Source organism: Oncorhynchus kisutch, linkage group LG18 (genome assembly GCF_002021735.2).
Source record: "Oncorhynchus kisutch isolate 150728-3 linkage group LG18, Okis_V2, whole genome shotgun sequence".
NCBI lineage: Eukaryota > Metazoa > Chordata > Actinopteri > Salmoniformes > Salmonidae > Oncorhynchus > Oncorhynchus kisutch.
The window spans coordinates 62,419,104-62,437,554 of record NC_034191.2 but is presented as its reverse complement, the minus strand read 5'-3'; the positions used below and the strand labels follow the sequence as shown (position 1 = coordinate 62,437,554).

Sequence of the window (18,451 nt, the reverse complement as noted above, 5' to 3'; positions counted from 1 at the left end):
CTCCCTTTCTCTCCCTCTCTTTCTCTCTCCCCCCTTTCTCATTCTCCCTCCCTCTGTCTCTCTCCCTCTCTCTTTCTCTCGGTCCTCTGCTTTCACCCTTTTTAGCTCTTTCCAGGAATCAGCTGAACTTCATCGGATGTGTCAGATGAACACACAACACCTACAATAGAATGAACACACAACACCTACAATAGAATGAACACACAACACCTACAATAGAATGAACACACAACACCTACAATAGAATGAACACACAACACCTACCATAGAATGAACACACAACACCTACCATAGAATGAACACACAACACCTTACATAGAATGAACACACAACACCTTACATAGAATGAACACACAACACCTACCATAGAATGAACACACAAACCTACCATAGAACACACAACACCTACCATAGAATGAACACACAACACCTACCATTACACGAATCATAGAGGTGACCATTACAATCTATGTGTCATGATCGTCGTAAAAGAGGAGACCAAAGCGCAGCGTGATTAGAATACATTCTTCTTTTAATGAATGAAGAACACGAAGAACACTTAAACAAAAACAACAAAACGAACGTGCCGCTATGACAACGAGTGCAGACACAGGCAACTACACATAGACAATAACCCACGAACCACAATACAAAACAGGCTACCTAAATATGGTTCCCAATCAGAGACAACGACAAACACCTGCCTCTGATTGAGAACCATATCAGGCCAAAACACATAGAAACAGACTAACTAGACATGCAACATAGAATGCACACTCATATCACACCCTGACCAAACAAAACATAGAAACAAACAACGCAAATAATGGTCAGAGTGTGACACTATGCGATAATCGGAATGCATTATTTGTCACCAGTACTTGAAAACATGTGAATAAAACTGTAAATACATTATAAAAAAGTGAGTGCATTCTGACATCATGTGCATAAAACAAGTCATGCTGGGGGCGACCGTTAGAGATATTTGGATCTCACGCATGAAAAGGTTCAATCAAAAACTTCAAAGACGACTTCCTAACGCTGGATTCAAACATGCAATGTTCGGCAAGATGCTTGCCCATCCTCCATCCCCGTCCACAACGTCCTAGCAAAACCGAAACCTACTTGAAGGTAACAGCGCTCACTGTTGCCCCTAGTGGACAGTTTCCAACTCATCTCCCGACATCCTCAGACATGGATGGACGTCAAATACTGACTTGTATCACAGGTGACCTGACTGCAGTTAACATACAACACCTCCTACTATATAATTAACACACAACACCTATCATAGAATCACCTAGAAGCAAAGTTACAGCACTCGGCAACATCTTAGGAAACACCTGTTGTGATAGGGTTAAAAGTCACGGTACACTACAAAGGGAGTTTTATCTTTTTACAGTGAAAGATCCCTTATAAAAGATGCTATGTGTATTAAGTGCTGGAACTCAGTATACACGGTTATCTTCTTCACTCTGAAGTGATCTATCATACACATTACTGGACCTCTGCGATGCCAGCGCATAAGTAGAGTGATTTAAGAGAATGTCATTTATACCTGTGTGTGTGTGATGAATGGCTAGGTTGTTAATCATATGGGAGGAGAAGCTAATCGTATTATTAATATGCAGATGTAGGCAGAATTTTGTATCTGTTGCTGTCTGTTGAGGAGGATCGTGTTGTTAACTTGTAATTCATGTTTTTCAATGCTTCAACATGGTATAAATATAAGAAAAGTAAGGCACAGATGGACAATGTCTTGAATAATTGTATTTTTCTTTTCAACATCCATTTCAGGTGTAGGGATATATGTTTAAATAGAGTTTTCAAACAGGTCTGAATTCCAACTTTTCCTGAGGTGTGTGTATGTAATTCAAACTTTCACATACATGACCTTTTTTTTTTTACAATCGCTAACATCCTTTTGTCCAATCTGTAGTCACATCTTCAAAAATCTAAACACAATTAGCACAACATCCATCTGTTGTGGACCATCCCATTAACACAATTGATGTTGTTTTCACAGAATATGCAGTCAATTAACAGGTTTCTAAAATGCTTATATTTTCTTTACATACAAACTTACCCAATACCAAAATGATGGATCTGTCTTGTCTTATTTACAAATGCTTGCACACGGCATGCCAGGAATGAAGACCTAATGTTCAAAACTTTAAATATAGTGTAAAGTATCTACTTCTGCAACCACAGCAACTCAGAAGATATATTGAAACAGCTGATAATAATTTTTTAATGAACAGATCATTGAAACATTGAGAAATATCTGATTTACTGTAAGTTGTGTAAAATAGACCAACCACAGCTGAATCCAATCTCAATCGGAGACATAGCCAGGTGTTGAAAGTTCCTTTCAAGAGCATGCCATTGTAGGATTGGTCATTGCTGACAATGCAATAAAACTGAGAGAAATTCAGACCATTGTAGAGGACAACCTGGTATTTCACAATGTGGAAATCATCAGCCTGACTACCATTGTTCAGACTCTGACCAAACATAGAGTTCGAATGAAACAGTTGTACACGGTTCCTTTTGAAAGGAACATTGAGCTGGTCAAGGAACTCCGACACCAATACGTCCAGGTATGATGTCTCTCCAATATGTCTAGTTCTATAGTGAGTTTTACACTATGCTACTTAAAGTACATACAGTAGGACATACTGAAAAGCATTAACACATAATGTGTTTGATTTCTTTCAGAGAGTCATGGAGTTGGAGGCTAAACAGACCCCACATGAAATCATTTATGAAGATGAGGCAGGGTTTAAACTGACAAAAACACGTCGGAGGGGAAGCAACGTCACCGGGAAAAGGGCCACCGTTGATGTGCCGGGTCAGAGGGGAGAAAATATCACAATGTCTGCTGCAGTCTCGAGTGCTGGTCTGGTCCTGCAGAAATGCCAGATTGGTCCCTACAACACTGAGCGCTTTCTTTTGACCTCCACCTACAACTGGTGCCAGAAGCAGAAAGAGAACAGCTGGGAGGAAACATGAGGACATTTGTGATTGCATGAGACAATGTAGCATTCCACCATTCACATGCAATCACAAACTGGTCTGCAGCCCATCCAAGAATGGTTTCCCTTTTCCTCCCCACTTCTCACCTTTCCTCCCCACTTCTCACCTTTCTTCAACACCATTGAGGAATCTTTTCTGCCTGGAGGTGGAAAGTGTATGATCATCGGCCACATGACAAAATCCCCTCCTGGATGCAATGGATGCCGGCTGCAGAGACCTCTCAGCTGAAGACTGTCAGGGGTGGATAAGGCAGGCCAAGCGTTTCTATCCAAGGTGCAGAGACATCTCAGCTGAAGACTGTCAGGGGTGGATAAGGCAGGCCAAGCGTTTCTATCCAAGGTGCAGAGACAGCTCAGCTGAAGACTGACAGGGGTGGATAAGGCAGGCCAAGCGTTTCTATCCAAGGTGCAGAGACATCTCAGCTGAAGACTGCCAGGGGTGGATAAGGCAGGCCAAGCGTTTCTATCCAAGGTGCAGAGACATCTCAGCTGAAGACTGTCAGGGGTGGATAAGGCAGGCCAAGCGTTTCTATCCAAGGTGCAGCGACATCTCAGCTGAAGACTGTCAGGGGTGGATAAGGCAGGCCAAGCGTTTCTATCCAAGGTGCAGAGACATCTCAGCTGAAGACTGTCAGGGGTGGATAAGGCAGGCCAAGCGTTTCTATCCAAGGTGCATAGCGAGAGACGACATAAGATGTGATGTGGACAAGAACATGTGGCCAAAATGCTGAAGATGGTACAGATTAGAACAGGACTGGACATGTTTGTGTTTTCCCTTCTCTGCCTTTTTTACAGTAATTGTGTTTTTTTTTTACACGTTTGGAACCTAAAGTCATGTATGTTGGATTTATTTTGTTGATCACTGGCAGCAATTTCATGTTGCTAAATAAAGCTTTTACTGCAGAAATTCTGTCACTTACTATTCTTTTCTATTGTACATTCTATAAAATAAAGATGACTCATTCACTTTTAGATAGTGTGTTGCCAAAAATGCACACAATTGACACTCAACTCAAAAATGTAGAGTGGTTTACAGTAAATGGAAACTGAATTCAAAAAGAACAATGGATTTCATATTGTCTATTGTATGCAGGTTCTGAAACATGAAAAGTATTGCAGTTTTTGTAATGCCATCAACTGTTAGTATTTTGCAAGTCGTTGTGCTATGATTGACGATATGTTCCTCGTGGATAGAAAACATGTGCTTTGACAGAATGATTAGATATTGAGTCGGGTTTGCCGTGTTTTGATAGAGTTAGTGTACGTAGAGAAAGGTTTTTTTGCATTTTGAAATGTAGACATGGTATTTAATGAACAAAATTAGGTTTTGAGCAGAAAATGAACTATTTGACTAATTGTGTGACGTAGGTGTGTTGCTATGTTAAGAGTTTATAAAAAAGTACCTTAACTATAGGTAAACGCTTGTTAGCAATCGTAAAAAAAAGTTTTAAAAGTTTTAAAAGACTGTAAGCCATGCTGTGTTGTCAATGGGAGAATGGGAGTGTTATACTTAAATCCGAGTTAGCCTAAGGATCTCAAGTTAGGAGTCAGTTCAGGAGTCCGTGTTGGCCCAGACATGTTTGAGACGGTTGTATAGATTTGATTTAGCCTGGTCCCAGATATGTTTGTGTTGTCTTGCCAGCTCCTATGGTCATTGACATGCACAACACAAATAGATCTTGGACCAGGCTGGATGTGCTTGTCTTATTTGCTGTGGTCCAGGTGCAGAGCATCTTTCAGATGGTTGTTGGACATGTGTTTGTCTTGTTGGTAAAACTTTACTTACGATGATGGTATGTAACATTCATAAAGTATTCATAAAACCTTGATATCCATGACATGAATGTCTATACGTCTCTGTTACAACATATACAGTATTTACCCTACTCTGGTCCAGGTGCAGAACATGTCCCAGTCCATTGAGGTGTTGAACCTACGGACTCAGAGGGACTTCCAGTATGTCATGAAGATGGAGAATCAGATGAAAGGGCTCCGGACCAAGTTCAGACAGGTAGAAGATGACAGGAAGACTATTATGGCCAAGAACTTCCAGGTACAGAACATTAAAGCACCAGAATACATTGAAGGAAGAATACATTGATGTACAGAACATTACAGCACTAGCATACATTGATGTACAGAACATTACAGCACTAGAATACATTGATGTACAGAACATTACAGCACTAGCATACATTGATGTACAGAACATTACAGCACTAGCATACATTGATGTACAGAACATTACAGCACTAGCATACATTGATGTACAGAACATTACAGCACTAGAATACATTGATGTACAGAACATTACAGCACTAGCATACATTGATGTACAGAACATTACAGCACTAGCATACATTGATGTACAGAACATTACAGCACTGAAATACATTGAAGTACAGAACATTACAGCACTAGCATACATTGATGTACAGAACATTACAGCACTAGCATACATTGATGTACAGAACATTACAGCACTAGAATACATTGAAGTACAGAACATTACAGCACTAGCATACATTGATGTACAGAACATTACAGCACTAGAATACATTGATGTACAGAACATTACAGCAATAGCATACATTGATGTACAGAACATTACAGCACTAGAATACATTGAAGTACAGAACATTACAGCACTAGAATACATTGAAGTAAATAACATTACAGCACTAGAATACATTGATGTACAGAACATTACAGCACTAGAATACATTGATGTACAGAACATTACAGCACTAGCATACATTGATGTACAGAACATTACAGCACTAGCATACATTGATGTACAGAACATTACAGCACTAGAATACATTGATGTACAGAACATTACAGCAATAGCATACATTGAAGTACAGAACATTACAGCACTAGAATACATTGAAGTAAATAACATTACAGCACTAGAATACATTGAAGTAAATAACATTACAGCACTAGAATACATTGATGTACAGAACATTACAGCACTAGAATACATTGAAGTACAGCACATTACAGCACTAGAATACATTGAAGTAAATAACATTACAGCACTAGAATACATTGAAGTAAATAACATTACAGCACTAGAATACATTGATGTACAGAACATTACAGCACTAGAATACATTGAAGTACAGCACATTACAGCACTAGAATACATTGAAGTACAGAACATTACAGCACTAGCATACATTGATGTACAGAACATTACAGCACTAGAATACATTGATGTACAGAACATTACAGCACTAGAATACATTGAAGTAAATAACATTACAGCACTAGAATACATTGAAGTAAATAACATTACAGCACTAGAATACATTGAAGTAAATAACATTACAGCACTAGAATACATTGAAGTACAGCACATTACAGCACTAGAATACATTGAAGTACAGCACATTACAGCACTAGAATACATTGAAGTAAATAACATTACCGCACTAGAATACATTGAAGTACAGCACATTTTTTATAAACAGGCCCAGGTGTTTTGCCTGACCACATGACCTGACCAGAGATGTTTACTTACCATTTTAAACACTGTGAGAGACACTCATAAGGAAATATGTTAGATCAATTAAAAAATATACAGTACCAGTCAGAAGTTTGGACACACCTACTCATTCATTGGTTTTTCTTTATTTGTACTATTTTCTACATTGTAGAATAATAGTGAAGACATCAAAACTATGAAATAAGACATATCGCATCATGTAATAACCAAAAAAGTGTTAAACAAATAAAAATGTTATATTTTAGATTCTGCAAAGTAGTCACCCTTTGCCTTGATGACAGCTTTGCCCAGCTTTGCGCATTCTTTCAACCTGCTTCATGAGATGAGTCACCTGGAACGCATTTAAAATAACTGGTGTGCATTAAGAGTCAGTTGTGTTGTGACAAGATAGGAGTGGTATACAGAAGATAGCATATTATGGCAAGAACAGCTCAAGTAAGCAAAGAGAAACGGCAGTCCATCGTTACTTTAAGACATGAAGGTCAGTCAATATGGAACCTTTCAAGAATTTTGAAAGTTTCTTCAACTGCAGTCGCAAAAACAGATCAAGCACTATGATGAAACTGGCTCTGATGAGGACCGCCACAGGAAAGGAAGACCCAGAGTTGCCTCTGCTGCAAAGGATAAGATCATTAGAGTTGCCAGCCTCAGAAATTGCAGCTCAAATAAATGCTTCACAGAGTTCAAGTAACAGACTGTGTGAGCGAATGAGCGAATGAGCGAAATTCTTCAAAGAAATCATGACTAAAGGATACCAATAAGAACATGAGACTTGCTTGGGGCAAGAAACACAAGCAATGGAGATTAGACCGGTGGAAATCTGTCCTTCGGTCTGATGAGTCAAAACGTGAGATTTTGGGTCACAACCACCTTGTCTTTGTGAGACGCAGAATAGGTGAATGGATGATCTCTCCATGTGTGGTTCCCACCATGAAGCATGGAGGAGGATGTGTGATGTTGTAGGGATGCTTTGCTGGCGACACTGTCTGTGATTTATTTAGAATTCAACGCACACTTAACCAGCATGGCTACCACAGCATTCTGCAGCGATAAGCCTTCACATCTGGTTTGCACTTAGTCTGACGATCATTTGTTTTTCAGCACGACAATCACCCCTCCAGGCTGTGTAAGGGATATTTGACCAAGAACAAGAGTGATTGAGTGCTGCATCAGATGACCTGGCCTCCACAATCACCCAACCTCAACCCTATTAAGATGGTTTGGGATGAGTTGGACAGCAGAGGGAAGGAAAAGCAGCCAACAAGTGCTCAGCATATGTGGGAACTCCTTCAAGACTGTTGGAAAAGCATTCCAGGTGAAGCCGGGTGAGAAAATGCCAAGAGTGTGCAAAGTTGTCATCAAGGCAAAGCGTGGCTACTTTGAAGAATCTAAAATCAAAAATGTATTTGATTTGTTTATCACTTTTTTGGTTACTACATGATTTCATGTGTGTCATTCATAGATTTGAAGTCTTCACTATTATTCTACAATGTAGAAAATTGTAAAAAAAAAAAAAGAAGAAGAAAAACCCTTGAAAAAAAAACCTTGTACTGTATATACATTACTGTTCATTACTGTTCAAAACTTTGGGGTCACAACGTGCCATTTGAACACAGGAGTGATGTTTGCTGATAATGGGCCTCTGTACACCTATGTAGATAATCCATAAACAATCAGCTGTTTCCAGCTACAATAGTCATTTACAACATTAACAATGTCTACACTGTATTTCTGATCAATTTGATGTTATTTTAATGGACAAATAATGTGCTATTCTATCAAAAACAGGGAAATATATAAGTGACCCCAAACTTTTGAACAGTAGTGTATATACTTCTCGATGTTACCCATATTTCACTTTATTTTCAACACCCTCTTTTTTCCTCTACTCTCTTCCCTCTTCCCTATGGCTCAGCCTGGCCTCAGCCATATAAAGCATACTATATGTATTTATTTAGACCTCCAAGATGTATGATATGTACTAATGGTCTAGTTAATTTAAACAGAAACGAAAGTAGGGAGGTTTGTCAGCGAGGATGGTTGGGCGTATATTGCGACTGCCTAGCAATACAAAGGTTCTGTGTTCGAGAATCTAACCTTAACCCATTACACCTAACCTGCTACTTGAATTATCCTAACCTTTTCCATTAGTTCTTCTAACCATCAACATAAATTTCCCCCTTAATTCTCCTTCGTCGTTACCACGCAACACGCAACCCGGTCTCAGAAAAATACATATAATACTATACATCAATAAGTTACATCATCCAATTAGTATGCTATTGTACCACTATGCTACTATAAATCCTCTAATTTCAATCTTACTGTAACATAATGTAACGAAATACAGTATATCATACTAAACGGACTGACAAATTTACGTACCAAATCCCACAAATTTCCTTGAGACAAGGTTGCATGGCTTCCTACCACTGCTCAGAAGGTGTGTTAAGCGTGCCTTAAGTGGTTTCTATCTCCCCTCTGGGATTTCTCTTAATCCAGGCCATTCTGTCTCTGTCCTGTGCCTGTCTCTGCTCCAGGAGCTTAAGGAGAAGATGGATGAGCTGCAGCCTCTGATCCCTGTGTTGGAGCAGTACAAGACAGACGCCCAGCTCATCTCCTCCTTTAAAGAGGAGATCAGAAACCTGTCCATGGTGCTCACAGCTATCCAGGAGGAGATGGGGGCATACGACTATGACGAGCTCTACCAGAGGGTGCTGAGACTGGACAGCAGGCTCCGCAACTGCATGGGCAAACTCAGTGAGTAGAACCAGATCAATATCAACTGCACGGGCAAACTCAGTGAGTAGAACCAGATCAATATCAACTGCACGGGCAAACTCAGTGAGTAGAACCAGATCAATATCGACTGCACGGGCAAACTCAGTGAGTAGAACCAGATCAATATCGACTACACGGGCAAACTCAGTGAGTAGAACCAGATCAATATTGACTGCACGGGCAAACTCAGTGAGTAGAACCAGATCAATATCGACTGCACGGGCAAACTCAGTGAGTAGAACCAGATCAATATCGACTGCACGGGCAAACTCAGTGAGTAGAACCAGATCAATATCAACTGCACAGGCAAACTCAGTGAGTAGAACCAGATCAATATCGACTGCACGGGCAAACTCAGTGAGTAGAACCAGATCAATATCGACTACACGGGCAAACTCAGTGAGTAGAACCAGATCAATATTGACTGCACGGGCAAACTCAGTGAGTAGAACCAGATCAATATCGACTGCACGGGCAAACTCAGTGAGTAGAACCAGATCAATATCGACTACACGGGCAAACTCAGTGAGTAGAACCAGATCAATATCAACTGCATGGGCATACTCAGTGAGTAGAACCAGATCAATATCAACTGCACGGGCAAACTCAGTGAGTAGAACCAGATCAATATCAACTGCATGGGCAAACTCAGTGAATCCTCCGTTGTGTATTTATGGCTCACGCCACAATAACTGAATATTTAGAATTCCTCACATAAACAGTGTTGTATTCCACTGGGTTAGGAGACTCTGAAGAGACAAAATCAGGATGAGATCTTTTAATGAGATCAGTTTTACCTGCTGTATATAATCTACTATTTGACTCTACCTGATCTTAATGGGAAAAGGAATGAAAGGATCTGATTTATAAAAGGTAAATGGCATAATGGAGGTCAAAGATTGAGTATCTTGATATAAACGTAATATTGAACAACATAAATAAATAACTGAGAGCTAAGCATAGATAATATTATAGAATCTTTTATCACTGCGGTTTCCATGCTCAAGCACAGTTACACTGTAATATCCATAAACAAGAAAATGACTACATTCTTTCATCTGTGAATTAGTTGGAACCCCAAACACATTACTATGCATGCGCGTTTGCATACGGTGTTATGTGTGTGTTTGCATATTTCTGCAACTCTGCAATACCATGTGGGATACGACAAGCAGTACTGTAAAGCCCAGTATTAATAAGCAGCTTTCCCATGTAGTCAATACCTACTGCCAATTGATTGAGTCCGATATGATTGCCTTAGGCCTTAGACTTGAGTGTACGTGTTTCTGCCAGCCTGGATTTAATATGCACAGTGTTGTTGAGTAAACTCTCCGGTGGCACAGGCATGAAATTGGCTTGAGAAATCTATTTAGAAGAGGAGGGAAAAAACAGTACATCTTATCGCTGCATTTCTTTATTAACAGCATGTGGGAAATTAATGAAAATCACTGGACCTGTAACAATAAAGACATCTGGCACCCGGTTTGGGGCATGGATGACTGATCCACAGGCCTCTCAGAGAAACAACAGGGTGAGTTATGGGATGGGAGTGGAGGAGGTGGAAGGTGGCTGGGCGTCTATGTTGGTGATAGCTCTTTCTCTGTGCGTGTCTCTGGTGACTACATCTCGGTTTTGTTTTCAGAGTATAGGGCAGGATTTATAACAATAATCTAATATTGTCATGACCAAACATCATGGTGTTGATTTTCATATAAGGCTGTTTCTGGGGATATTTAATTGCGTATCATTTAATTGAGTATAATTAAATTAGATTTATAAGGCATGTGAAGTGGTTCATATGTTATATTCATAAGGGAGATGGAGGAAATGGTGACCTTTTCGTAAAGATATTTTTGCATGTTTGATGCATGTTTATTCAGTCTGTGTTCAGTGTGAAAGACATCAGTTTGTGGTTTCGACTAATTCCTGCTATTCATCTTTCTTTGACATAGGTCTGGTACATGGACAGCTACACCAACAGTAAGATTGTCCGTGAGTACAAGACCATGGAAGACTTTGTGGCTAATGTGGTGTCTCGAACCTACAACCTTCCATTTAAATGGGAGGGAACCGGTCACGTGGTATACAATGGATCCCTGTACTACAACAAGTATCAGAGTAACATCATCGTGAAGTACAGTTTTGAGACAGGTCGGGTGCTGGCTCAGCGGGCTCTGGAGTACGCCGGCTTCCACAACACCTACCCCTACTCCTGGGGCGGATACTCCGACATCGATGTCATGGCCGACGAACTGGGCATGTGGGTGGTGTACGCAACCAATCAGAACGCGGGAAATATCGTCATCGCCCAGATGGACCCGGACACCTTGGAAGTCCAGAAGACATGGAACACGGAATATTCCAAACGGAATGCGGGAGAATCCTTCATGATCTGCGGAACACTCTACATCACCAACTCTCACCTGACGGGTGCTAAGGTCTACTACTCATACTCCACCAAGACCTCCAGCTATGAGTACACAGACATCCCCTTCCACAACCAGTACTTTCACATGTCCATGTTAGACTATAATGCCAGGGAGAGGGCACTCTATGCCTGGAACAATGGACACCAGGTGCTGTTCAATGTCACTCTGTTCCACGTCATCAAAACCGAAGATGACTCCTAGAAGAGAAATGAGAACAAATGTCAGATGTCCTCATATGGATACCATACAAATGAGAACAACAACTCTCAAAGAGAAAGCACCATCATTTGTGATATACAAGGGACCTTGTACTAACTCCCTTGTTCATATTTTTTCTTCTCCTCCCTAAAATGAACTGTGCTGTTTTTACATTGCCATTACTTGAAGAAATCACCTTTTTGTATTTTCTGGGCCAGAACACTTGAACACGGACAGAATGGCATTCCGTTTCCATTCTTCCTTTTTTAACTTCTTACATCGCTGCTGAAAAGACGACTTTACTGTATGGCCTTATTCACTGCTGTCTTTTGGATCCGTATCAGCCGAAGGCTCTAGATTGCTTTTGTGCATGAATGTCTGACATTTTGTCTGATGTAATTTATGATGATATATTAGCTACGTTCCTGTTCTAGACATGTCCTTTAGTTCTCACGGTGTTTGTGGTGATGTCTATTTAAAGTATTTAAACCGGGGAGGTTGAAGATCATCCCCTCCAGACTATTTGCTGCCATGTATGAAGAAGTTATTTATAACAAAGCAAAATGGACAGTCTTATCAACTTATTAAAAATATTGCAGTAATAATTTTATGTCTCTATGTGAGAGTTAAGTCCATATTTTTTATAAAATACTGTATCATAAAAGCGTATCTGTTTTTATTTGTCCATGTTGAATAAGGCAATACATACTCTTATAGTAAAAACTGAAATGAACCAATCCAGCACCAAATAAATCCTATGATTTTATCTCGGTCTGAAGATGCTGCATTTTGATATCTATTGTGCCTGTAACATTTTTTGAGAGAAGTGTGACCAAAAATATAACTGAAAAAGCAAAATATCAGAGTAAAACGTCAACATCTCTATGCCAAGATGAAGCTGAAAGAAATCATATTATGAAGGCCCCATTTATGAATGATGATGATGGTGGGGATGAAGGTGATGGCTTGCGAATATTGAAATTGTAATGTTGCCATTTCTGAGGCTTTTTCCTCTGTTGGGTTGAGTGCTATCCTTTGGCATTCCAATCAGGAAGTTCATGAACAGTCAGAAAAAAGCTGGGATGATTCCCCTCTAGTCCCCACCCTCTGCATCCACTCAGGCAGGGTAGCCTAGTGGTTTGAGAGTTGGACTAGTAACGGAAAGATTGCAAGTTCAAATCCCCGAGCTGAGAAGGTACAAATCTGTTGTTCTACCCCTGAACACTGTTCCTAGGCCATCATTGAAAATAATAATTTGTTCGTAACTGAATTGCCTAGTTAAATAAAGGCAACAAAAAATAACTAATCTGTCTAGTTTTACAGTAGTAGGCTATGAGACAGACTACGTAATTTACCACCTCTTTCCCTCCCCCAGCCCAAACAGTAAAGTGCCTACCACAATCATGAATCCTTATCGATTCCCCATCTAGAGTCCTTGGCTACAAGTGTCACCCAGTGTGAGCATCTCTTCTCCCCGCTGTCCCCGCTCCCACCGCACTCAAAGGAGAAAAAGAATATCCCCACACATCAGCAAGGCTGTATTAAATCAGAAATTGCTCTTCCAGAAAAGTTGATTAGCATAGATTTTCCCACCTTTTCCCCTCTCTATGTGTCTATGTCTGGTTCAGCGGGAGGGAGGGATGAATGGATGGAGGGAGGGCTATCATTCAGTGTTGGGATCGTAACGTTAAACGCTGTCAGTTTGAATGCTCATGTCTCTATCTGTGCTCATCCAGATACTCAGTAAAAAAGACCACGCATCAAGATACTCAGTAAAAAATACCACGCATCAAGATACTCAGTAAAAACACCACGCATCAAGATACTCAGTAAAAAACACCACGCATCAAGATACTCCAAAAAAACACCACGCATCAAGATACTCCAAAAAAACACCACGCATCAAGATACTCCAAAAAAACACCACGCATCAAGATACTCCGTAAAAAACACCACGCATCAAGATACTCCAAAAAAACACCACGCATCAAGATACTCAGTAAAAACACCACGCATCAAGATACTCAGTAAAAAATACCACGCATCAAGATACTCAGTAAAAACACCACGCATCAAGATACTCAGTAAAAACACCACGCATCAAGATACTCCAAAAAAACACCACGCATCAAGATACTCCAAAAAAACACCACGCATCAAGATACTCCAAAAAAACACCACGCATCAAGATACTCCGTAAAAAACACCACACATCAAGATACTCCGAAAAAACACCACACATCAAGATACTCAGTAAAAAACACCACGCATCAAGATACTCAGTAAAAACACCACACATCAAGATACTCAGTAAAAAACACCACGCATCAAGATACTCAGTAAAAAACACCACACATCAAGATACTCAGTAAAAAACACCACACATCAAGATACTCCAAAAAAACACCACGCATCAAGATACTCAGTAAAAAACACCACGCATCAAGATACTCCAAAAAAACACCACGCATCAAGATACTCCGTAAAAGACACCACACATCAAGATACTCAGTAAAAACACCACACATCAAGATACTCAGTAAAAAACACCACGCATCAAGATACTCCAAAAAAACACCACGCATCAAGATACTCCGTAAAAAACACCACACATCAAGATACTCCGAAAAAACACCACACATCAAGATACTCAGTAAAAAACACCACGCATCAAGATACTCAGTAAAAACACCACACATCAAGATACTCAGTAAAAAACACCACGCATCAAGATACTCAGTAAAAAACACCACACATCAAGATACTCAGTAAAAAACACCACACATCAAGATACTCCAAAAAAACACCACGCATCAAGATTCTCAGTAAAAAACACCACGCATCAAGATACTCCAAAAAAACACCACGCATCAAGATACTCCGTAAAAGACACCACACATCAAGATACTCAGTAAAAACACCACACATCAAGATACTCAGTAAAAAACACCACGCATCAAGATACTCAGTAAAAAACACCACACATCAAGATACTCAGTAAAAAACACCACGCATCAAGATACTCCAAAAAAACACCACGCATCAAGATACTCCAAAAAAACACCACGCATCAAGATACTCCAAAAAAACACCACGCATCAAGATACTCAGTAAAAACACCACACATCAAGATACTCAGTAAAAAACACCACGCATCAAGATACTCCAAAAAAACCCCACGCATCAAGATACTCCGAAAAAACACCACGCATCAAGATACTCAGTAAAAACACCACACATCAAGATACTCAGTAAAAAACACCACGCATCAAGATACTCCAAAAAAACACCACGCATCAAGATACTCCAAAAAAACACCACGCATCAAGATACTCAGTAAAAACACCACACATCAAGATACTCAGTAAAAAACACCACGCATCAAGATACTCCAAAAAAACACCACGCATCAAGATACTCCAAAAAAACACCACGCATCAAGATACTCCGAAAAAACACCACGCATCAAGATACTCAGTAAAAACACCACGCATCAAGATACTCAGTAAAAGACACCACACATCAAGATACTCAGTAAAAGACACCACACATCAAGATACTCCAAAAAAACACCACACATCAAGATACTCCGTAAAAGACACCACACATCAAGATACTCAGTAAAAGACACCACACATCAAGATACTCAGTAAAAGACACCACACATCAAGATACTCAGTAAAAAACACCACGCATCAAGATACTCCAAAAAAACACCACGCATCAAGATACTCCGTAAAAACACCACACATCAAGATACTCAGTAAAAACACCACACATCAAGATACTCCGTAAAAACACCACACATCAAGATACTCAGTAAAAAACACCACGCATCAAGATACTCTGAAAAAACACCACGCATCAAGATACTCAGTAAAAACACCACACATCAAGATACTCAGTAAAAACACCACACATCAAGATACTCCGTAAAAACACCACACATCAAGATACTCAGTAAAAAACACCACACATCAAGATACTCCGTAAAAAACACCACGCATCAAGATACTCCAAAAAAACACCACGTATCAAAATACTCAGTAAAAAACTTGGACCGCTTCACTGGGTGCTATATCTAGCGGGATCATTGAGTCTTTACTGTTCTCTCTGAGAAAATAGAGAGCAACCTATTGCATCTAAAGTTTGTCATTCTGTATGGGGTTGGATGGAAGCCTAAATGACCTATACTATAAGTAAAAGCCATTGTCTGGATTGAGGCAAATAGTACAAACCCACACTCACTACATGGCACTCTGTTCCGCAATCAATTCCATAATGATAGAACTCTTCCATTTGGGGAGAATTATCATTCATCTTTGATTAGTTGGATCACATATAGCTTTTCATCTGATTCTCGGAAATTAAGTTGAATAGATGGTACTTGGCAGATCAGATGTACTGATGGACACTTTGCATATCCTCAGGTTACCTACCTGACAGACAAGAGACTTTGAAGCAATGTATGATAATGACAGAGCGAGGTAGACATCAACATAAGATCTCCCCTAGCTGCCTCTCCTGTATCAACAACCCTCATCACAATTCTCGAGGCAACATAAATACATGTAGGTCTATCTGGCATCGGGCCATCTTATTGATGTATGCTGCCTGGCGTATACTCAAGTTGTTGACCACAGGGCAGGGTCTACTCCCGCATAGCCTCTCAATGGACAGACTTGGACTCGTCAGTATGAAAATTGCATGGTTACTGTATCTTATGACATTTCTTTATTTTTTTCTCTCTACATGGACAAACAGTAGTCGTCTAAAGTGGGTCCTTCATTATGATTATGTAGTCCCTCTTCTAAGCCTGATTGGACACACTTCCCGCCAGGACGATGTCGGGTGTGAGGAGAGTGTTGTGGAGAATATCAATTTGCATTTATCCGTTCATTTGGAGGTGCCTTTGCAGACGAGGCTTTGCCTGCTCGCTTGCTGTTCCATTTCAGCTAAATGAATAGTTCTCAGGAAAAAAAGTAATTTTGTTCACTGGCGGTAATGACTATCTGATATCTGTCAATAGTCATACAGGCTTCATAATTCATCTTCAGAAGTCCTGATTCCCCATTAGTGAGAGGGAGCAGAAGTCCTGATTCCACATTAGTGAGAGGGAGCAGAAGTCCTGATTCCACATCAGTGAGAAGGAGCAGAAGCCCTGATTCTACATCAGTGAGAAGGAGCAGAAGCCCTGATTCCACATCAGTGAGAGGGAGCAGAAGTCCTGATTCCACATCAGTGAGAGGGAGCAGAAGTCCTGATTCCACATCAGTGAGAGGGAGCAGAAGTCCTGATTCCACATCAGTGAGAGGGAGCAGAAGTCCTGATTCCACATCAGTGAGAGGGAGCCCAAGGAGTTGATCCAGATGCTTCACAAGTTATCTACCACAATCTCTCCACAAAAGTTTGATGATAGATCTAGTAGCTTGAAGGACTCTTTCTGAAAACCCCTAGGAATCTTTTCCACTTTGCTTTATTCTTTTCAGTATGGCGTGCCCCACATTCACTAGCTTTGGGGCCTCGCCTCACAAATTGCTTCAAAAGTAGGGTTGCTAATGCTATTGGGGGAATAGAGTGATTTTATGAGCCTGTCATTTTCTTGAAAGGACAGAGGATATAGTGTGCTGGCCAACCAGCTGGTGGTGGTGAGGTCTGGTTTAATGACAAACCAGCCATTCCCTGATCTATAGAGAATCAAAACGAAAGGAAGAATCGAAAGATTTCTTTGATAAAGGATAATCACATTCTGAATCCTCTTCTCATCCCCAAAGCCCTAACGTAATACACATTTTATTACTGGAACCAAGCACTGAGACACTGTGAGAGACGCCCCTGAGTTTTCCCCCCTTTTCAAACTGCAACAACGCTATTAACTGTCTGGGTGCTGTAGTCTAGAGAAATCAAATGCTAAATCCTCTCTTTTTTTGATCCAAAATGCCTTCCCTTTCCCCTCCGTAGTAACCTGGGAGTTTCAGAGCTACAGACAACAGCAGGGAAAATTACCCTCGCGGAGAGAAATGACCCGAATAGACCGAGGGTCTTTGTACTGTGTAATTACCATGTCATTTGGTGGAGTTGTGTGTCTGCTCTGACTTGACAGGCTGCTGGCATAATTGAGACGGGATATGAATACTGTCCACCTCTGACAGAAAGACGAGAGAAGAGCTGTTGGGAAGGAGAGGGAACAGAGGGGAGTAATGACATATCTCACTACATATAGGCAGGACATGAGTTACATATCAACACTTCAACATACATATGCAATAGATTCATGACAAGTGTTTGGGTGGGTGTGTGTGTGTTGTGTTCATTGTGTGTGTGTGTGTGCGTGCACAGTCTTCACACGTGTGTGCTCTGCATATGAGAGTGCATGCATATGTGTGTTATTGTTTTTGCTGCGTTGACTTCACCATTAGCAGTTGAGAGAAACAAAGAGTTATCTGAAATACCCTTTTAGCCGAGGGCACAATCCAACACCCATTATAAAATCA

General features: G+C 40.4%; 1 protein-coding gene across 1 annotated transcript in view; it reads left to right on the top strand.

The window, feature by feature from the left end:
• The window catches only part of olfm3a (olfactomedin 3a), a 30,012-nt gene extending 17,282 nt beyond the window's left edge, over positions 1 to 12,730 (top strand). Inside the window, exons 3-6 of the mRNA XM_020508613.2 lie at positions 4,933 to 5,088; positions 9,090 to 9,309; positions 10,755 to 10,861; positions 11,283 to 12,730. Coding sequence (XP_020364202.1) covers positions 4,933 to 5,088; positions 9,090 to 9,309; positions 10,755 to 10,861; positions 11,283 to 11,960 — 1,161 coding nt within the window. The 3' untranslated portion in view covers positions 11,961 to 12,730. The remainder of the gene's footprint in view (positions 1 to 4,932; positions 5,089 to 9,089; positions 9,310 to 10,754; positions 10,862 to 11,282) is intronic.
• The last annotated feature ends 5,721 nt before the right edge of the window (positions 12,731 to 18,451 follow it).